Below are 21,065 nucleotides of genomic sequence, written 5' to 3'. Positions count from 1 at the left end.
CTGGGCGCCTGGATCCCGAGCCCGGCTCCTGCGGGGCGCGGGGCACGGGGCCCAAGACTGCGGGCCGCCCTCGGCGCCGCGGCGGAGCCCCGTGACGTCATCGCGCCGGCGCCGCGGACTCCTGCTCCCAGAAGGCCGCGCGGGCCGCGGTGGAGGCAGGTGGGCGCCAGGCCGCCAAGGCTGAGAGGCGCGCTCCGGCGGGCCGGGCGGCCGGCGCTATGACGCTGTTCCACTTCGGAAACTGCTTCGCCCTGGCCTACTTCCCCTACTTCATCACCTACAAGTGCAGCGGCCTGTGAGTGCCCGGCAGCTGCGGGGCGGTGGGGGGGCGGTGCGGGCCGGGCCCACCCCTCACCGCCCGCTCCTGCAGGTCAGAGTACAACGCCTTCTGGAAGTGCGTCCAGGCCGGGGTCACCTACCTCTTCGTGCAGCTGTGTAAGGTGAGGGCGCCAGCTGTACCAGGCGAGGGCTTGCCAGACCCGGGGCTCCGCCCCCCCTCGCTGCCCAGACCCCCTAGGTGGGGCACTAGGCGCGGGGTCACTCCAAAATACCTGCGGGAGCCGAGCTTGGAAGGGCTGGAACCTGAGGAGAGGTCCCCAAGCAACTTCTATATTGTACGTTTAGTAAAATTGAGAACATTCAGTTGTATGGTTAAGAGGGGTTTGGATACTGTTAAGAGCCGCCAACTAACCCCCAAGGCTCCACCGGCACTGCTACCACAGCCCTGGTAGATATCCAGCCCTGGCACCTCCAGGCCTGACCCTCATACCCTGCTGGGCTCACCACAGAACCCAAACTGCCAAGCCTCTACCCACAATCTCCCCTGCTCCTGCCGTCTTTCCCCCATGCTTTGGTCCCTCTTCTACGTGGCCCCACAGAACCTCAGTGTTCTGCTTTCCACATACACACTAACTTCCCATAAAACCCACGTGGTTGATCTCCCTCACCTTAAGGTGACCTCTCTGTTTTCTGGTCTCAGATGCTGTTCCTGGCCACTTTCTTTCCCACCTGGGAAGGCGGCATCTATGATTTCATTGGGGTGAGTGGGGCAAGGAAGGGGGAGGGAGCGCAGGAGTGGGGCCCCCTGGCCCCCATGCTTACTGAAGCCTCAACCTGACCCACAGGAGTTCATGAAGGCCAGCGTGGATGTGGCAGACCTGATAGGCCTAAACCTTGTCATGTCCCGGAATGCCGGCAAGGGGGAATACAAGATCATGGTTGCTGCCCTGGGCTGGGCCACCGCCGAGCTCATTATGTCCCGGTGTGTGCAGCATCCTGGAGCCCAGATTCCTGAGAAAGGACACCTGGGTTCCAGGGGGGTGCTGGAGGGTGGGGGCTCAGATTTTGGGTGCTGAGGGTGTCTGGGTACTGGAGAATCCCTCCCTTTGCCTTCCTCAGCTGCATCCCCCTCTGGGTTGGAGCTCGGGGCATTGAGTTTGACTGGAAATACATCCAGATGAGCATTGACTCCAACATCAGTCTGGTACGCAATTCTGCTTTCCCACACACACCTTTTTGCTGGTGGTTATACTCCTGAGGCCTGGCCCTGACCTCCTGCCTTCCTCCAGGTCCATTACATCGTCGCATCTGCCCAGGTGTGGATGATAACACGCTACGACCTGTACCACACTTTCCGGCCGGCAGTCCTCCTACTGATGTTCCTTAGCGTCTACAAGGCCTTTGTCATGGAGTGAGCTGGGTGGGGTTCGAGGCTGGGTCCAAATGGGTTGAATTTTCTATTCTCCCTCCCTCATTGTGATGTTTCCTCACAGGACCTTCGTCCACCTCTGTTCCCTGGGCAGCTGGACGGCACTGCTGGCCCGAGCGGTGGTGACAGGACTGCTGGCCCTCAGCACCCTGGCTCTGTATGTCTCTGTTGTCAATGTGCACTCCTAGGCTTGGTGTCCCAGACTTTCACACACCTTTTCCCTATCTCCAGGTTTCAGTGAAGTAAACAGTGTTTGGAAAGTTGTTTCTGCCTTTATTTCTCTCTGGAACTGTCTACCAATACTATGCTCACCTGGGTCCCAGAAGCCCTTGTTTTGGCTTTGGAGCCAGGTAGGCAAGCTGCAAAACTAGCCAGCACTGATTTGTCCTGTGTTTCTAGACCAGTTCCACGGCTCCTTGTTTTCCCAAAGTTGACTAAGGGCTCGGAGAAGACAGTCTTGGAGCAGAGGCAGAGACCAGGGCCCTCAGGGAATAGGTGATAGTGCGGAGCTACAGCCCAAGAGACAGTTCTTGGGGGCTCCTCCTCACAGCCTTAACCTGGTGCTCTCCCACATGGCCCTTCCCTGGCTGGTCACCTCCTAGATCCTAGCCCCAAACTGCCCCACATCCACCTTTTATATGGCAGCCAAGGGGATCTATCTGAAACCCTGTCTTACTAGCTCACCCTACCTTGCTTGCAGCCATCTAGGGCTCCATCTTGCACAGCAGTAGTCCAAGCCGCTTGACCCTTGGTTTTGCCCTTGAGGGCCTGTTTGGTAATTCTGAAGTCCTCAGTGCCCTGACTCAGTTCTTTGGCCCTCAGATTAAATCCTGGCCAGAGTTGTCTTAGGGTAGAGAACAGAGACAGCTGCCCCTGGTAGCAGAGCAGTTGAGCCCACCAATTTGAATGTTGTCCTGGATGCCACCCTCCTCACCCCAGCCCTTCGCAGGTCTGGTAGGGCCAGCTTCCTGCCCCTTTCTCTCCCCTCCCTGAGGGGAATGGGTTAGAAGAATGTCATGCTTCAGCTCCATCTTGATGCAGATCCTACCAGCCTGGAAGGTGCTCTCCAGCCCTGGTGGTCCCAGTGGGATCCCCCAGGGCATGGAATAGGGCATGGGCCCCCTCCCTCCACTAGGCTGTTGGGGTCCTGCCATAATGTTTTTACCCCTGGGCCTAGGACAGCACTAAGCACAGCTCTGTTCAGCCCTGCTATGAGTCTCAGTGTTGTCAGAGGGAGCATTTACCCTCAGGTGGGGCAACGACGATCTGACCCCTCTCCCTCCTCAGTGCTCCTAGTCAAGACAGGGTCCACAGGTGTCTTGGGAGTGGAGTAGTGAGTGATGGTTAGGCCACCTTGACTTTGATATGAAAATGGAGTAGATGGGTGCTCCCCCAGCCCATGTGGGTGGATATGTAATAGCATTGCTTTCCTCCATCCCGTGCCCCACCTAGACCTTAGTGCACATTGGGACAGTGAAGTTTGCAGAAATGACTATTCAACAACTATCTGCTGAGCAGGGACTCTGATCCAGGCTCCCTGCTGGGGCCACCTGTCTGAAACAGTCCCAGCTTTCGTGGGGCTCAGGGAGACAGAACAGAGTGGTTGGGGCTGTAGTGGGGATCCCACAGGCCCTATTGTGATGGGTGAAGCCCAGTCGGAGTGGTAGGACTGATGAGCTAGACTCAATGACCAGGGCTTTGATGGGAAGAGAGGACTGTGTCTCCCCTGGAGGAGAGGATGTGTGAGCTGAGACATAAAGGATGAATTAATAGGGCAGAGTCCAGGGCCTTTAGGTCAGAAAGGGGGCCTAGGCTTTCCAGTGAAACATAAGAACTGGTGGGAATGAGTTCAAGGGGGCTTGTGAGACTACAGGGGCCAGATCACAGAAGGCTCTGAGGCTGGGCTGGAGAGTTGACTAGGGCCAGTGGGGAACCATGGAAAGTTCTAGGCAGAGGAAGGATGGTCAGTTCTGGCTTTAGGAGGATCTCCATGGCTGCTGTGTAGATGGGGAGACTGAGGCCAGAAGGCCAGGCCTGGACCAGGGCAGGGCAGGGCTGGCACAGGTAGAAGGGTGGTTAGAAGCAGAGTGGAGATGTGGTGACCAGTGGTCTATGTTTTTATTTCACTGGATGGGGTGGGGGTGGGTGATGGATGGTAGGAAAATGACAGGTAAGGGAGGAGTCCAGGGTAACACAAGTTTGGGGTTGTAAGCTCTCTGAGGACTGTTTCCCAGGGAGAAGGAAGCACACTGATGGGACAGTAGGTGGGATCAGGTTTGGAGGATGATGGAGAGACCAGTGTGGGTCCCCATGGACATGCAGGGTAGGCTGGAGACAGCTGTGGGCATCACCACAGAGGCAGAACAGGCCAGTGGTGGTGGGAGTGGGGAGACTTGCTGAAGAGGAAGGAGAAGCTTGGGGTCCAGCCACAGAGACTCTTGTCAAAGAAGGAGGAAGAGGGGCAAGAAAGGGGACCGGGAAAAGGATTGGCAAAGTTGGGGGCAGTGTGGACAGGGGAGTTTCCAGTAGTTGGAGGGTTAACTTTAGGTGAGAGGGTAGTGAGCAGGGGTCCTGTGACTTTAGCCTCCAGGAGTGGGTCGGGACTGACCGGTGATGGGGCTCCCTGTGCAGCTGCAAAGGCATGAGCAAGCGGAATCAGAGTGGAGACATCTGAGAAGGGTAGAGGGTGGGGGCTGCGTGAGATGGAAAGAAGGAGAGTGGGTGCTGAGAAAGGAGAGCCCAGAGGTGGTGTTAGCTAGTGGGGTGGTTAAAGACACCATACTGAAGGGTGCCTGTGGTCACATTCAGCTCGCCTTGAAATGCTGTAACCCTAGGCAAAGAAATGGGAATTCATTCCCCTAAGGAACATTTACTGAGTAGCCACTGTGTGCCAGACTGTGTTCTAGGAACTGGAGATTACAGCCTGGAACAGAGCCCCTAAGTTGCAGGATTCTGGCAGACAAAAGAGGCTCATGAAAAAACACTTAAGATGATGCCCGACACCAAATAAAAACAGTCAGTGTGAGCTGGTTTATTACTATCACAGACATGAGTGTGTTCTTAAAGAAGAGCCCCCAGGCAGCCCTCTTACTGGCCTGGAGTCCCAAGGGAGAGACCCACCTCATAGGAGCTGCTAGCTCCCATTCCCCATCAAAGCCCCCTCCCCCTCTGGTGGGGGCTTCCCTGAGGCCAGCCCAGAGGACTGAGTCTAGGGACTGCTCCTCCAGGAGGGCCCCTTGAGGATGGGGAGGGGGAGTGGGGAGGGTCCCTTCAAGGTTGAGTTGCCATGGGCTGCAAGAGCAGACACAGGTGGGGCTGGGGCTCTTGACTGCTTAGATGTTTGGTAGCTGTCCAGAGGGTCCCTTGTGCCCCCCACCTCCGCCCCCACTGCTGTGTGTGCAAAGATGGCTTGGAGGCAGCGGTCCCGCTAATAATAGAGTTCCTGGTCCCACCAGCCTGGGAGAGAGAGAGAAAGGAGACTCAGTGCTGGGGGGATTCGGGTCAGGGGTGGGAGCCAGGGACTCAGAGCTTATGGATCAGGGGTGGTTTGATACGGAGGGTCAAGGGCTTGGAGGTCAAATATTGAAAATCAAAGGTCAGGGCTGCTCTGAGAATGTTCCAGCCCTCCACCCCCAGACCCCAGGTCTCCACACTCACTCCCTGGGCAACAGCGGACTCCAAGTTTCCGGATCTCATCATAGACGAAGATTAGGATGCCATAGGGCATGGGGACCAGCCACCACTGGTACCTGAAGGCACAGGCGAGACGGCAAGGTAAAAGCTATCCCCACGTCTGTGTCCTGCATGCCCACCCCTCTTCTCACAGCCCACAACACCTCACCGAATGGGCATGAAGTTGAAGATGTTGGGCATTCCGGGGCAGTAGCATAGGAAGCAGCCAATGCAGACCTGGAACACGATGGCAATAACCAGGATCCTGTTCCTGCAGGTGGAGCAGGATGGGACAGGCTCAGGCTGACAGTCTCAGGACAAAGATAGGCCATGGGGACCAGATGGAAATCAGGGTACTGAGTCAAAGGAAGTCAGATGTCATCAGCAGGGAGATGTTCTAAACATTTAACACTGGCATAGCCCAAACCTCTCCAACAGTGGACGCCGGCCCTGTCAGCATCACCCCTTTAGTTGATGCAACATCGAGGGGCCAGTTGAGAGGCCCATGGTGGAAGCTGTTGGCCAGCTGTCGATAAGATATCCTAGCACGTGGCACCGGCATCCAGTACTGGTGTTTGCCGGCTGCAGTAAGCCCTGGTCAGGATCTGCTGGGAGCTGGGACCAGGGCTTGGAGGGCAGGATGGGGTGGGGCTGGGGCTGGGGCTGGGCCCAGCCTGGGACACCTGAAGAAGCCCTGCTGGAAGGCAGAGAGGCGGCGTGTCTTGCGGATAAGGACGTCGGCAATCTGGCACATCTCGATGCTGATGAAGAACACGGTGTAGCAGGTATACTGCTGGTACAGGCGCTGCCGGAACGTCTGTGGGCCAGGAGGGAACAAAAGCAGCCTGAGCCCAGGCAGAGAGCCTCTCGGGGCCTGGGGCCATGAACCCCTAAATGTTCTGAGGCTGGGGTGCAGGGAGAACAGAGATGCAGGATCTGCCAGGTTTGCAGGACTCCAGAGTGTGGGACCTAGAAACTTGGTCTAGCAGAGCTTGGATGTCAGTGCCTGGGCAATCAGTGGGTTGGGCCAATTGCTTTCATAATGGAAAGAGGGATGTAGAATTCCCTGGGCACCAGAAAGGAGGCACCTGTGAAGGGAATCAGAATCCTGAGGCAGGATTTGCCAAGTTCAGTGACTCCAAGGCCCTGGCAGATGGCAAAAACGAATGAAGTGGGCCAGGTGGTCCTTTGAGGAAAAAGGCACATGCCTCATTTAAAAAGGGCAGCCACTATTCAGTCCATTTCTTCAATATAACTATTTTTATATATACCAGCTAGCTATGTAAGGAACACTTACTATGCTCCAGGTACCAAGTGTTTCACACGTATTATTTAATCTTCCCAATAATCCTATGAAGTAGATTGGTGGTATTCAAACTTCAACACACATCAGAATCCCCAGAAGAGCTGGTTAAAACACAGGTTCCACCCCTAGAGTATCTGACACCAGAGATCTGTTGCTTGCAGGGCAGAGAGGACCCATCTGCAGCCGGGGGCATCAGAAGCAGGAGTTTGGAGCTCGAGGGCCCCTTACCCCAGAGCTGGCAGAGAGCCTGGGTGTCTGGGAGGCTCTGGCTGAGCTTAATCACACGTGGAGGAGTGAGTGTGGGCCACATTCAAGGTGGGTGGCATTGGAAACGAACTCATGGAATGGGGCAGGGTAGGGGCTCACCCACTCCTGGCCATAGCTGTCCTGCAGATCTTGTAGGTGGTGGTCCTCCCACTGTGGCCGCAGCCCCACACACAGCAATGGGAACCAGCCCTCCTGGGCCATGGCCGTGAAGTAGTCAGTGAAGCCGGCAAATGACTGGATGGCACCTGAGAGACAGGCAGGGAGACACAGGGAGACAGAGATGGAGACACAGAGAGGCAGGGTCAGGGACACACACACAGAGACAGGAGCACAGAAACTGGCATGGAGACAGACGAGAACACAAATAGTGACAGACATGGAGGAAGAGATACAGAGAAAAGGACTCCAAGAGAGTGCAACAGGGACATGAGGGTCAGGGACAGAGACACACCCAGAGAGCCCCCAAAAGACAGGAGGCATTGATCCTGAGACCAGGTCTGGAGAATGAAGCCAAAGACAGGAAGGGACACAAGAGACCATAGAGACAATCATGTCTCAGAGAATGACAGAGAACCAGGGTCAAACACAGGCACTGAGATCCAGAACAAGCCAGAGCCCCAGTTAAAGACCCATGCAGCCCTGCCAGAGAGCCCAGCCTCCCTGGGTGCACACCGATCTGGAAGTAGGAGTAGGCAGCCAGGGGCTCGTTGACCAATCGGTCACGCTTCGGGTTCCGTGGACGCAGGTGCATGATGTCACTCTCGGCCTTCTCATATGCCAGGGACACAGACGGGAACTGGGCACAAGGGGAAGGAACCAGGGTTGAGGGTTTGCCTGGGCCCCTGTCCAGACACCCTGGAGCCCCCCTACCCACAGTAGAGGGCAGGGACAGAACTGAGGTTAGGCAGGACCCACAAGGACCACAAAGCCACACCTGCCTGGACAGCCTGAGTCCAGCTGGCCTTTGTCAGGAATGCTGGCATGTCCAGTCCACATGTGTGTCCACATCTGTCCTGGTGTCCATCTCCATCAGAACATCTGCATTTATCTCAGCTATTATGTGTTCTCTTTCTCTGCCTTCCTCCCTCCCTTCCTCCCCTTCCCCTTCCTGTCTGTCTGTTTCTTCTCTGGGGTCCTCTGGTCTCGGCCTGTTTCCCTGCTGCACTCTCTTTCTGTCCCCTACTCTCTTCTTTCTATTCCCATCTCTAGTCTCTTTCTCTGTGACTGTGTCTCTGTGTCCCTGTCTCTGTCTCTCTCTACCTGTGTCCTCCTCCCCCTCCCCCACCACATCTGTTTGTGACCAGAGTGGCAGCAGAGTGTACCGACTGCCTGGGCTTGAATCCCAGCTGTGACATGGGACAAGCCGTTCAACTGGTCTATGCCTCAATTATCTCACCAGTAAAATGGGGATGATAAACAGATAAAGTTCATCTCATAGTGTAGTTATGAGGAAAAAAGTAATAAATGTGTGACTGGCCCAGAGTAGACACCATGTAAGCATTGTTGAATAAATACATTGTGACATGGCCGTGCATCTGGCTGCATTCATGGCTGTGTCTGTGGCTCTTTCCTGTCTGTCTGCCTTGGGGTCTATCTGATACTCTTTATCTGTCCATGTCTGTTGAGGGATGTCTGTCTGTGATCCAAGTTTAGCCATATTTCTATGTCTGTTAAAATCTCTGTTTAAGTGTCCATATCTGAGTCCACATGTGTCCATGAGTCGGCCCATACCTACCTGAGTGTCCACCTGTGTGTCCATGTCTGTAATTCTGTCCGTGGCTACCTTCCTACCTGCCTGTGTGTCCCCATCTGGCTGTCTGTATCACTGTGTCCGTAATGGTCTCTGTCCATCATACGTGCCTGTGGGCATATGTCTCTGGGCACTGTGTGGGTGGGGCCATCAGGACTGTAAACTCACGATGTCGGTACAGAGTTCTATGAAGAGGATGGTGATGCACCCGAGGGGCAGGGGCACGCTGACAGTGATGTAAATGAGGTACGGTGTCAGTTCAGGGATGTTCTTGGTCAATGTGTAGGCGATGGACTTTTTCAGGTTGTCAAAGATCAGCCGGCCTGTGGGGGTACAGCAGGGACCTCAGCCTTCTCGCAGCCCCCTTCCTCCTGTGCCCACACTGCCTGCCCCCATCTCTGACCGGCCCGGACCCTGCTCCACGCCTGTCACAATGGAGGCAAAGTTGTCATCCAGCAGGATCATGTCGGCTGCATTTTTGGCAGCGTCCGAGCCGGCAATGCCCATGGCCACACCGATGTCTGCCTTCTTCAGGGCTGGGGAGTCATTTACACCATCTCCTGTCACAGCCACAATTGCACCCTGCAAACAGTGGGTACAGGTGGGTGGGTGGTCAGTGAGAGAGCAACCCAGGGCCAGCCTAGCCCACCTGCCTGGCTTCATGAGCAGGGTCGCACCAGTCGCTGGCAGCTCTCCACAATCACCAGCTTCTGCTGGGGACTGGTACGAGCAAACACCATCTCAGGGTGGGTACGCAGTGCTTCTACCAGCTCTGATGGGTCCATGTCCTTCAGCTGCATGCCATTGATCACACAGGCACGGGCATCCCTAGAGAAGGAGGTAGGAAGTGATCACTGGAACCTCAGTCTCTATGGGGTGTGGGAAGAATCACAGGGAGGGCTGAAGGGGGCTTACTTCCGATTAACCTGGTCCACAGGCACACGGAGGCGAGCAGCGATGTCCTCCACCGTCTCACTGCCTTCTGAAATGATGCCCACGCTGGCTGCAATGGCCTTGGCTGTGATGGGGTGGTCACCCGTCACCATGATCACCTGTGGGGGGAACCATCAGACCCTTGACCTCTTCAGGACAGCCCACTCTCACTGTCCTCCCCAGTGGACATACCCTAGCCACAGAGATTGGTTCAGGGATGAACATGTGACCCAATCTCATACAACTGCAAAAGAGGCACTCTTTTCTTGGGGTGGGGGGTGGCTAAAGAGGTGGGATGTAAGTTGGAGCTACTGGAGGGTGGTCATCTTTATCCACCTAAATGGAGGGACTGCTTGAGAATAAAACCAGCAGAGCTGTGATGTGGAGAAAGGCAAATTCTTAATGACATTGCACTCATGGATCCAGCTATACCTGAAGCTTCATTCCCCAGAACTTTTCAATTCTTGAACCAAGATAGCTTTTGTGGTTCAAGCAATTTTCAGGTGGGTTTCTGTCACAGGGTGCCTCATCCCCAAATACTGCCATCCTCTGTCCTCACCCTGCCTGGTCCTCTCCCCAGTGGCATACCCGGATGCCTGCTGTGCGGCACTTGAGCACAGCGTCAGGGACGGTGGCCCGAGGTGGATCTATCATGGATACGAGTCCCGCAAAGCACAGGCCACTGGTTGGAAAGTTCATGGCCTCCACGTCGAAGGCATAGCCATGCGGGTAGTCCTTCTCATTCAGGTAGAGCTGACAGAAGCCTGACCAGAAAACAAGGAAGTCAGAGAGGAATCCTGGGTGGGCTCTTCCATACCAAGGGCAGCTGATGAGTAAGATAACCAGGTGCCTCACACCCAGCACCTATGGATGCCTGATCCTGTGCTGAATCCTTCATTCACATTACAGTCGGCCCTCTGGGGTTGGATTCCACATCCATGGATTTAATCAACTGTGATCAAAAATATTTGGAAAAAAATTCCAGAAAATTTCAAAAAGTAAAACAAATTTGCCACTCACTGGCAACCACTTACATAGCATTTACATTGTATTAGGTATTAGAAAGTTGTATGCAAATACTATACCATTTCATATAAGAGATTTGAACAACCACAGATTTTGGTATCTGTAGAGTGAGGGTGTGGGGGAGTGTGGTGGGTGTTCCAGGAATCAATTCCTGTGGATGCTGGAGGAACAACTGTATCTGAATCCATCCTCACAACCACTCCGTGAGGCTATTAGCAACCTCATCTTGCAGATGAAGAAACTCAGGTTTAGAGAAGGGACATTTCTTGCCAGATGTCACACACCAAGTAAAGATGCAGAACTGGACCACAGGTTTGCGCCTTCCAGGGTTAAGGCAAGGGTTAGGGATGTTTAAGGAGTCAAGACAAAAACTGGGAGAGGAGTGTCAGGAGTCAGGACCAGGAAAAGTCTTGGGGAAAGTTTTGAGTTGAGGCAGGGACTGGGGAAGGTCAACGAATCACAAGGAGGACGCTGAAAGGCAGAGGTGAAAGCAAAGGTGGATGATCAGTTGGGGCAAGAGTTAGGAAAAATCAAGGGTTCACAGGTCAGGTTGGGATAGGTAAGGTCCAGGTGAGCACAGGTTGGGATGGGTTGAATCAAGGTAGGAACTGACAGGGCTCAGGACTGAGATATGGAAAGTCAAAGATGAATGTGCAGATTGGGGCGGGTCAGCTGTCAACCAATGATGGGTAAGATTAGGGTCAAGGCTGGGCTATGAACACTGGGCAGGGTCTGTGCTAGCTCCTCCTTGTACACGGGTTCACCCTCTCGGCCGGCTTGGGGATCTCACCCAGGACGCGTTCACCCAGGCCTCCCAGGCTGAGGTAGGCAGTCTGGAAGGCCTCGCGCCATTGCTCATCCAGTGGCAGCTCCTGGCCCTTGATGAGGATGGAGCTACAGCGCTCCAGCACGCGCTCGGGGGCGCCCTTCATCACAAGCACGTGCCTCAGGTCGCGTGGGTCCTCCAGTGTGTGGATGGACAGCTGCGGGCGGGAGAGGAGGCGGTGTTGTAGGCGAGGTCAAGGGAGAGAGGCGGGGCTTGGCTGACAGCGCTGCCCGTAGAGCCTTGGGAGGGGCAGGTGGCCATGCAGGGTGAGGGGCTTGCTTGCTGGGTAGGTCCTTGTTGGGGGCTGAGGATTGGGGCCGGCCTGGGGGCGGAGGTAGGGGCCTGGGCGTGGGGAATGGGCAGAATTAGGGCCGGAGTTGAGCTGGGGCTGGTTTTGGTTTGGGAGCGTCTTCCCACCGAGGGCCTGACAGCTGAGAGCCGGAGGAGCGCCCTAGCTCTCGGTGGGCTTCGGCTGTGGGCGGGACAGGAGATGTGGGTGGGGTTTGGCTGTGGAGAGGGAGGGGACTGAGAGCGAAGCCGAGCCGAAGGCCCGCGCTGAATGTGGGAGGGGCCCATGGTGGGCGGGGCTTGCTGTGGACTGGGCTGGGGCCGCGGCAGGTGCACACCTGGAACTTGTTGGTGGAGTTGAAAGGGATCTCGCAGACTTTGGGGAAGCGCTCGCGGTAGCCCATGGAGTTGCCCAGCGTCAGCTCCGAGAACTTGAGCAGCGCAGTCTCGGACGCGTCTCCTATCACGATGCGCTGGGAAAGAGGGCCAGGGTCAGGGGCGATCCTGGCTGTACCAGGCTCTCGGGATCCCCCGAGTCACCCGGGGCTCTCACCTTGGGCACGGGCACCGCGTTCCTGGCCGGACTTGAAGGCAGCGCGGTTGCATAGGGTGAGCACGCGGCACAGTGCCCGCCACGTCTCCGAGGACTGATCAAACGTCTGCCCTAGAGGTCAAGCGTCCAGGCTGGGGCCGCGAGGAGGCTCTCCCATATCAGAACCGAGCCCATCCCCCTAAATTCAGGATTGGATCCCAGCCCCAGACCTGGGTGGGACCCTAACCCCTCTTACCCTGGGACGCAGCCTTCCCTCCAGACTCGGTAAAAGTTTCCTATGAGCGATACCAAGCCCCTTCACAGACCTGGAGCTGAGCCCTCTCCCTGGACCCAGGACCCACGACCTGGCCCTTTCCCAGATCGAATGGAGCTCCCTCTCCATTAAGGCAAAGCCCTTCCCAGGCTCCCTTCAGTAACCTCGGAGCTCCCATCCAGGACTCCACCCTCTACCAGATCCTGGCCCAGGGCCTGTCTCCTCCCACCCCACACCTGACTGGTCTTCCGTGGTGTCTGCGGAGTGGATGTGGTTGTCGAACCACAGATGGGACACAGTCATGCGGTTCTGAGTAAGGGTCCCTGTCTTGTCAGAACAGATCACTGACGTGGAGCCCAGGGTCTCCACTGCTTCCAGGTTCTTGACTACACAGTTCTTGCTGGCTAGTCGCTTGGCTGTCAGGGACAGGCAGACCTGGGGGAAAGATGAGAAATGCAGGCTCGAGGACGAAGACTTGCTTTTCTCCTTTCACAGCACTGGGGATCCTTCACCCTAGCCACAGCACTGTGTATGCTGCATTCCTCTGCCCAAATCAGGCTTTTTCTTGCCTCCAAGCTTCTGTCCAGCCTGTGCTTTCTACTTGGGATGCCTCCCCAATCTGCCCAGATAAACATAGCCAGGCCCCTCTCTAAGCTGCCCTAGCAGAAGTTCTATAAATTCTCTTGTCAACATAATCGAAATGAGAAAACTAACATTCCCTGGGACTCCCTTGGTCGGGCCTCAGGCTGGGTGCTGACTGTTGAAAGCCACTCACAGCCTTTCAACACCAGACCTCAGTCTTCTCCTGTCAAAGTCCCTGCCTGTTCATCTCTGAGACCTCAGTGTCTGGCACAGGACTTGGTCAGAGTCGCCTGGGTCAGTGTTTGCTGAATAAAGAGGGAAAGATGGAGAGGTTGGTTTAGGGGTGGGGGGAGGATAGGTGATGGGAAGGAGGATGGATGGATGGGAGGTGAATGGATAGATAGACATTTAGGGAGCTGTTGAACGGAAGCCTGGATGAATGGAGAGACAGGCTGGCAGGCCTCTGAGCTCCCTGCACCCCTCTTCTGCTTCCCTGACTCACCGTGACAGTGGCCAGCAGCCCCTCAGGCACGTAGGCTACCACGATGGCCATGAAGAAGACCATGGCTCGCAGGAAGGTGTAGCCGATGCACATGGCCACCACAAAAAATGTGCCCCCAAAGAGGATGGCCAGGCCTGCGATGATGTCCACAAAATGTTCAATTTCGATAGCAATGGGTGTCTTCTCATTTTCTACTCCCGAGGCCAGTGTTGCGATGCGCCCGATGATGGTGCGGTCACCTGTGTTCACCACCAGGCCTTGTGCTGTGCCTGCAGTGGGGCCAAGAGGGAGACTCAGGGCTGGGTGGGCAGCACTGGGGGCGTGCATGGCAGTGTGAACTGAAGGAGGGGCAGTCATGGAAGGCAGTGGAGGCAGTGGGACCTGGGAAAGGGGTAAAATGGTGGGAGCTAGAGAGGCAGTGTGACCCCAATAGGTGGCAGTCACTGAAGTGGGGAGGCAGTGGGTCTCAGAAGGAAGCAGAGGAGGGGAAGTGGAGGCAGTAATGGGGGGTGGCGGCAATGTGGTCAGCTGGGCAGGCGGGCGGGGATCTCACGGACCCTCAAGGCACATGGTGGAGAAGAAGGCAATGTTGCGGGTCTCCAGGGGGCTCTCATGTGTGCACTCAGGCGAGCGGGTCTGCGGCTCAGACTCTCCGGTCAGTGAGGAGTTGTCCACCTTGCAGCCCTGGGCCTGGAGGATGCGGATGTCAGCTGGCACTCGATCCCCGCCTTTCATCTCCACCAGGTCGCCCACCACGAGCTGATCGGCATTGATCTGGAACTTGTCCCCGTCTCGGATCACAGTGGCTTGCTGTGGGGCAAGGGCACCAGAGTTGAGGAGGGCGAGGGGTGGGAGAGGAAGTTGCTGAGTGCCATGGGGAGGTAGGAAGGGGAGGAGAGGTGAGGACCTGTGGGGAGAAATGGAGGCCAGGGCTGAAGGGCTTCTTGGGCCTGGTGGGAAGGGCCCCAGAGAGAGGCCAGGAGCCTGCCTGCACCAGCGTGGAGACTTGGAACCTGAAGGGGCCGCGGGCTGGGGACCCACCTGGGGCACAAGGTTCTTGAAGCTGGCAATGATGTTGGTGCTCTTAAACTCCTGATAGTAGCCGAAGCAGCCGGTGACCACAACCACAGCGATGAGGGCCAGTGCCAGGTACAGCTGGGGGGAGAGGGGGCTGGGTTATGACTAGGGGCTGGGAGCTCCCTGCACGAGGCCACCCATTTGCTCTCTGGTCCCCTGGTGGTTCCCCTCCCGGGTCACCTCCGTGGTTTTCCCCACTCTACTAGGAAGCCTCCGGCACTGTTTCCTGTGACTGGTGTCCCTGTCCCCATATCCCACATCCAACTGCCTGCATTCTCGGTGTCTTGTGTCCTTGTGTCCATACATGCCATATTCTCTGGCCCCTGTGTCTCCATGTCCTATGACTTGTGCCCGGTGTCACTATGCACCTTGGTGGTCCATGTTCCCTTTTCCTGTGCCCACAGGTCTTGCATTCCCCCCGGTCCTCTGTCTCACATTCCCATGTCCTACAGTCCCTGTGTTCCAAGTTTCATATTCTGTGTTTTCATAATCTGTGTGCCATCCTCTGTGTCCCCTGTGCCCATACAGTTCCTGGCCCTCACGTCCCCCTTTCCATGTGGGCTGCTGGTCTCACGCTTCATATTCGGTGTCCTTCACGATCCGTGCCCCCTGTTCCAAATTCCAAGTCCCTATGTCCGATGCCTTCTCAGGTCTGTGTATCCTTGAGTCTCCATCCTGTGTCACAAGTCCTATGACTTTTCAAACCCTTGTTCAATGTCACATGTCCCTAAGCCCCTATGTCATATATCCAGTGTCCTCTTGCCCTGCCTCTCACTAGTCTCTACGTGTCTGTGCTTTCGTGTCTAATATCTCATGTCTCTCCATGCACTGTGCCCTGAGTCTTGTGTTCCCTTGCCCTTGTGACCCATGTCTGAGTCCCAGTGTACCCTATGCCCTCTGTCTTTGGTTAGTCCCATGTCCTCATGTACTCTGTTTCTTAAGTCTCATATCCTAAGTGGTTTTAGATCTCTACCTATGTCTTCCATCTCTGAGACACATTCTCTCCTGTGTCCCCCATCACCTCTGTCCTTGAGCTTATTCCGTATCCCAATGTCCTTTGCCCCCCACGATGTCTTAGAGCTGCATTTCCATGTCTCTATATCCCCATCTATGTCACTCATGTCCTGAGTCCCATGCTCACTGTCCTCTGCCCCCCAGGTCCCTGTGTCCGACGTCAGGCCCCCAGCACCCTCCACTCACGTTGTCATCCGTGGTGAGGTCACCCTCGCTGGCCTGGATGGCGAAGGCAATGAGGCAGATGGCTGCAGCCACCCACATGAGGCACTGCAGACCGCCCGCCAGCTGCCGAGCGAACTTGACGTACTCGGGGGTGCCCCTCGGCGGCTTCAGCGCGTTGGGCCCATCTCGCAGCAGCAGCTCCGCAGCCAGGCTGGCAGACAGGCCCTGGGGACGGGGCGGGGTGGGGTGGGGACGCGGTGGCCACTGAGGGGTCTCTCATCATACACTCCTCGGTGGGTCGCTCTTCTGTCTCCATCTCCTTCCCCTCCCCCTTCCCTCTCCCTCTCCTCCACCTTCATTTCTCTCTCCATCTTTGTCTCTGTTCCGGCCCCTTTCCCCTTCCCTCCTTCGTGTCTCTTTCTTCCCTCCCATCTTTCTCTCTGTCTCTTTCTTCCTGCTGTCTCTGCCTCCATCTCTCCTTCTATCTCTTTTTGTTTGCTTCTCTTACTCTGTCTCTTTCTGTTTTGCCTTTTCTCTCCAATGCATTTTTCCCTCCAATGCATTTTTCCCTTCTCTCTCTCTCTCTCTCTGTCTCTCTCTTTCCTCTGCACCCACCCCTCCCTCTGCCCCAGCTCACCTTGGTGGCGCTGGTCTGGTATTTCTGTTCCAGCTCTGCCACTGACAGCTGGTGGTCATTCTGTATGGTGGGGGCAGGACACTCGCTGTCTGGCTCTCGTGGATCCCCACCCCCGCCCTTGCCCAGTCTTGTCTAGCCCCCTGCCCAGCCCCCCGCCCAGCCCCCTGCCCTGGGCTCACAATCTCCATCTCCTTCTTCATGTTCTCCAGCTTCTCCTTCCTCTTGCCTCCTCCACCTCCCGCCTTCTTCTTGCTCATCTTGGCTGCCATGTCTCCACCAGGCCCTGGACCCAGCTCCACCTGGTACAGCTCGTAATTCTCCTGGGGTCAGATGGGGAAGGCATCAGATCTCACTGGAACCCCTGCCTTCAACCTCCACCCCTGGACCCCTGATCCCACTCACTGCCTTCCCCATGGTGCCCGGTACAGCCGCCCTGCTTTGCCGAGACAGAGCCTGGGGTCTGGACCAGCCCTGATATACCCAGGGAGGGAGGAGGTGGATCAGGGCGGGCCTGATTACAGCTGATTACGGGGCTCCTTGGGGTGACCTCCAGGCCTGGGCAGCTTGGGCATTCCCAGCCTGCCTGGACCCCATCACAACCTGCCACTGAGATCAGGGAACCACTGGGAGTAGCCATACTAACAACAACAGGAATAGCAAACACATGGTGCTCATTATGTGCCTGGCACTGTGCCAAAGCCTGTCATCTATTAACTTATTTAACCTCACAACTACCCTTGGAGGTGGGTACCACTCTTACCCCCTACCCCCATTACAGATGGGGAGACTGTGGCCTGGAGCGGTGAAGTCACTTGCAAGCTACGATGTGAAAGAGTCAGGACTCAGAACCAGGCAGATGGCTGCAGTGTCCTCTTTTAAGCCTCAGAGCAGGCATCAGACACCTGGCGGGGAGGGCGCCCACAGAGGTCGCTGTAACAGCTGCCGACCAGCGAGCACTTACTCTGCGCTGGGTCTGCCCTGTGTGTTTGCTGGAATGTTTCCTTAGCTCCTCACAACAGCCTTACAGTTACCTTCTCTTTTTAGCCCCCATAGTACAGATGAGGAAACTGAGGTGCAGAGAGGTTAAGGACTTGGCCTAAGGTTGAGATGATTCAGTTTCCAGGACAGGATTCCAGCCTAGGTTTGACCCCAGGAGCCTGGTTCTTACAGGGTACCACCAGAGAAAACACCCAAACAGCAGCAGCGCCAAGCATGTCCGGGGACTGCACGTGTGTGACCTCATGGGTCCTTGCAACAAACCCCTCTGAAGGCGACACTATGATTCCTTTGTGCAGAGCAGGAATAGGAGGCTCGGAGGACCCCAGAGGCACTCCACACTCCAGACAGAGCCATCACAGCCCTCAACCGTGCCCTCGTCCCCAACCCAACCTGCTCAGATGGGGAAACCAAGGTGCAAAGTGGGGAAAGGATGTGTCTAAGAGGCCTGGCTCAAGCTTGGTGCTTGGTGCCAGGTTGGAGGTCTGGAGACCCCCTCCGAACCCCTAGGGAGGGACCTCCACAGGCAGCAGGGAGGGGCTGGCCTGGTGGAATGGTGGGTATCTTGATACCTCTTGCTTGGGCCTCACAGGGTGGATGTGTCTCCAGGGGCAAAAGTGGGCAGATCCGATAAGATAATTGCCTTGGCGATGTCCTTCCCTCTGGGGTAGGTCACCTGGGAAAGCTGAAGCTGTGGAACAGCAGGAGGCCCCACCCCCACCCCACCTGGCTGTCCCCAACCTGCTGCAGGAAACTGCAAGAGAGAAGGCAGGGCCGAAGTCACCCTCACTGCCCTTACCATGAGTCCATGTGCTGAGGCTTCTCTATGAGCCACGTGTGTAAAACAGCTGTGTCACTCCACTGCTTACAACCCTCCAAGGACTTCCCTTCTCACTTAGAATAAACTCCAAAATCGTTCCTGCAAGATCTGGCCTCGGTTCACCTCTCCCTGCTTGGTCTCTGCTACAGATCCACTGGCAACTGGCCTTGCTATGCTTTGTACAGGCCAAGGTCATTCCTGCCCCAGGGCCCTTGTACTTGCAGTTCCTTCTGCCTGGTACTGTCTTCCTTAGATATCAGCATGGCTTTTTCTCATCGCCAGGTCTCAGTTCATACGTCCATATGTTCAGGGTGTCCTCACTTGTAATACTGCACCTCATCAGGCTCCATCCCCTTACCCTGCTTTACTCACACCCCTTATCCCAACCTGACACTTGTTTGGTGTCAATCTTGTCCTACTAGAAGGAAGACTGGGACTTGCTTGTGTTTGCTGCTATATGCACAGCACCCAGAACTGTGCCCTCAGACACATAGGAGATGCTCAGTAGTCACTGTCGGATGTTGAACAGGATTTATCTCACCCATTGGTCAGGAATATTCACTAACAAACCTGGAGACCCTCAGGAAAATCTCAGTCATTGGAAACTCCTCTGGTGTATCCAGAGCCTGGGCAGATATGGGGTCGTGTCTGTGCAAATTAGAGAAGCCCACAGCCTAAGTCACAGATGGAGAGACCAAGGCACCATCACTGGCAGGGACGGCTGACCTGTGATACTGTGCAGACCTGTCAAAACTCAGGAACTGTCCTTCAGTCCCTGCCTCATTTGTTTTTCTCATTTCTTAGTTTTATTGTTTTGTGTTCATTTTCAATGTTTTAAGTATTTCAGACCTACAAGTTACAGGGATAGTAAAAAGAACATCTGCCTACCCTTCACCTAAATTTAGTGATTTTACCACATCTATGCTTGATAGATAGATAGATAGATAGATAGACAGACAGATAGATAGATAGGTTTTTTAAAGTTTTGCCTGAATCATTTGAGAGTAAGTTGGAGACAGGATGCTTGTTTACCCTTAAATAGTTAGGCGTGTGTCTCCTATGAATAAGGACACTCTCTTACGTAACCACAGTACAATGATCAAATTCAGGAAATTAACATTGATATGACATTATTAACAGATCTAGAGAATTTATTTGAATTTCCCCAGTTTTCCCTCTCATGTCCTTTTCTTGGTCCAGGATCCAATCCAGGACCGCACTTGACATTTAGTTGTCCTGGCTTCTTAGTCTCCTCCCATCTATGACATTTCCCCCGTCTTTCCTTGTCTTCCAAGACCTTGACATTTCAGAAGAGTATCCATTATTTTGTTGTTTCCCTTTATTTGGGTTTATTGATAGATCCTCATGATTGGATTCAGGTTGTGCCCTGTTGGCAGGAGCACAGCGGTGATGTGTGTTCTCCTCCGAGCCTCAATTCAGGGCAGGCTTCATTTTTTAGTCTTTAAGTGATCCGGAATGGGGTGGACATTGGTGACTGTCAAAAGGCTTAGGGAATGACCAGAGGGCTAGCCTTCGATCCATTTATTTTCTACTCAAAACACCGTCACAGCCATGGCTAGTGCTCAGCTGGACTGGTGATTCAAGTAATGGAAACATGGCCACCACCTGAGTCCCCAGACTTCCCACACCCAGCCCAACGACCCTGCTCCGGCCCCATGGCCAGGTCCATTCTCACTGTGTCAGTGCCCAGCCATGTTGACAGTTCAACAATTTTACCAGTCCCCCTGATGACACAGCCTTTAGATACTACTCAAGTTCTGTGTCTTTGTGGGGTGGGGGTGGGGGTCTTTGCTTGTGCACTTTTCTTTCACTGTGTGTCCAAGCAACCCTAACCCTGTCTGGGAGGTGTTGCCCACAGGCAGGATCTGGACAGAGCGGGAGGGGCACCAACGTTGGCACCTGGAGCAGAGCCTGGGCAGACTGTGCCATGTGGGGAGGGGACGGGCAACTCCCAGCACGACTTAGGGCAAAGACTTCTCACCAGAAGGTTGCAAGCGTGACACGATCCATTTAGCACAGTAGTGCTAGATTTCTCTGAGCCGGGGGCATTCAGATCCCTACGGCTTTTTAGAGAGCACTTAGTGGTCAGAACTGAAAATTTCTTTCCTGTGAAAGAGAGAGCAGAGGACAGATTATTAACTAGATGGTGAACATTCGAGTGGGTTTTCAGAGGAATTTGTACAAGAGTCTCCTAGAATCATGAGCACGCATACTCTCAGGGACTCAGCATCCTACAGGCCTGCTGAGATCAGACCCCTGGCTGTCCTGCCTCCTCCCCACGTGCCACTTGCCCTTTTTGTGCTTGAGGATGTCTGTTAAAATTATCATTTGGAGACCCTGGCCCACAAAGTTTCCTCTGCCTGAAACAATCACGCTACATCCTCCCCACATTCAACTACCCCTCATCTTCTCGGCTGCAGAGCAGACATCCCTTCCTCCAGGAGATCTTCCTGGACCACCCAGCAGGCTGGGTCAGGTACCTCCCCTGGGCTCCCACAAACCCCTAGGCTTCCCTGTCTCAGCCCTGACCACTCTGACCTGTAATTCCTCCTTCACAAACCTGACCACTCCAGACTGTCGCTATTTGGTAACACTTCATTTCCCACCCCTAGACTCCTGAGGACAGGATCCAGGATGTCCCAGTCACCAGCCACTCTGTACTCTGCATC

General features: G+C 55.2%; 2 protein-coding genes across 2 annotated transcripts in view; one reads left to right on the top strand and one right to left on the bottom strand.

Moving 5' to 3' along the window:
- Nucleotides 1-116: 116 nt before the first annotated feature.
- TMEM147 (transmembrane protein 147) lies at nucleotides 117-1,972 on the top strand. The gene is made up of 7 exons (XM_006184403.3): nucleotides 117-295; nucleotides 371-440; nucleotides 980-1,039; nucleotides 1,125-1,261; nucleotides 1,399-1,483; nucleotides 1,569-1,690; nucleotides 1,773-1,972. The coding sequence occupies exons 1-7, from the start codon at nucleotides 219-221 to the stop codon at nucleotides 1,894-1,896; spliced, it is 675 nt and encodes a 224-aa protein (XP_006184465.1). The 5' UTR covers nucleotides 117-218; the 3' UTR covers nucleotides 1,897-1,972.
- A 2,720-nt stretch (nucleotides 1,973-4,692) lies between these two features.
- ATP4A (ATPase H+/K+ transporting subunit alpha) overlaps nucleotides 4,693-21,065 on the bottom strand; it is an 83,058-nt gene continuing 66,685 nt past the window's right edge. The window contains 23 exon segments of the mRNA XM_032488053.1: nucleotides 4,693-5,164; nucleotides 5,366-5,457; nucleotides 5,550-5,651; nucleotides 6,064-6,197; nucleotides 7,053-7,198; nucleotides 7,626-7,749; nucleotides 8,872-9,026; nucleotides 9,117-9,285; nucleotides 9,381-9,531; nucleotides 9,619-9,755; nucleotides 10,225-10,400; nucleotides 11,453-11,645; nucleotides 12,115-12,249; nucleotides 12,330-12,347; nucleotides 12,349-12,440; nucleotides 12,819-13,017; nucleotides 13,667-13,935; nucleotides 14,224-14,476; nucleotides 14,708-14,821; nucleotides 15,944-16,147; nucleotides 16,560-16,619; nucleotides 16,739-16,879; nucleotides 20,378-20,502. Coding sequence (XP_032343944.1) covers nucleotides 5,136-5,164; nucleotides 5,366-5,457; nucleotides 5,550-5,651; nucleotides 6,064-6,197; nucleotides 7,053-7,198; nucleotides 7,626-7,749; nucleotides 8,872-9,026; nucleotides 9,117-9,285; nucleotides 9,381-9,531; nucleotides 9,619-9,755; nucleotides 10,225-10,400; nucleotides 11,453-11,645; nucleotides 12,115-12,249; nucleotides 12,330-12,347; nucleotides 12,349-12,440; nucleotides 12,819-13,017; nucleotides 13,667-13,935; nucleotides 14,224-14,476; nucleotides 14,708-14,821; nucleotides 15,944-16,147; nucleotides 16,560-16,619; nucleotides 16,739-16,879; nucleotides 20,378-20,502 — 3,218 coding nt within the window. The 3' untranslated portion in view covers nucleotides 4,693-5,135.

This window comes from Camelus ferus, chromosome 9 (assembly GCF_009834535.1).
Source record: "Camelus ferus isolate YT-003-E chromosome 9, BCGSAC_Cfer_1.0, whole genome shotgun sequence".
Taxonomy (NCBI): Eukaryota; Metazoa; Chordata; class Mammalia; order Artiodactyla; family Camelidae; genus Camelus; species Camelus ferus.
Note: the sequence above shows the minus strand (reverse complement) of the source record. Positions and strands in the feature narration are given on the sequence as shown.

What these genes read in the sequence shown, in the direction of transcription:
- TMEM147 (XM_006184403.3), top strand. Translation starts at nt 219, where the DNA reads ATGACGCTGTTCCACTTCGGAAACTGCTTCGCCCTGGCCTACTTCCCC. An exon ending in GCCGAGCTCATTATGTCCCG is followed by an intron (nt 1,262 to 1,398) that starts GTGTGTGCAGCA and finishes TGCCTTCCTCAG; the next exon opens with CTGCATCCCCCTCTGGGTTG. An exon ending in TTGACTCCAACATCAGTCTG is followed by an intron (nt 1,484 to 1,568) that starts GTACGCAATTCT and finishes GCCTTCCTCCAG; the next exon opens with GTCCATTACATCGTCGCATC.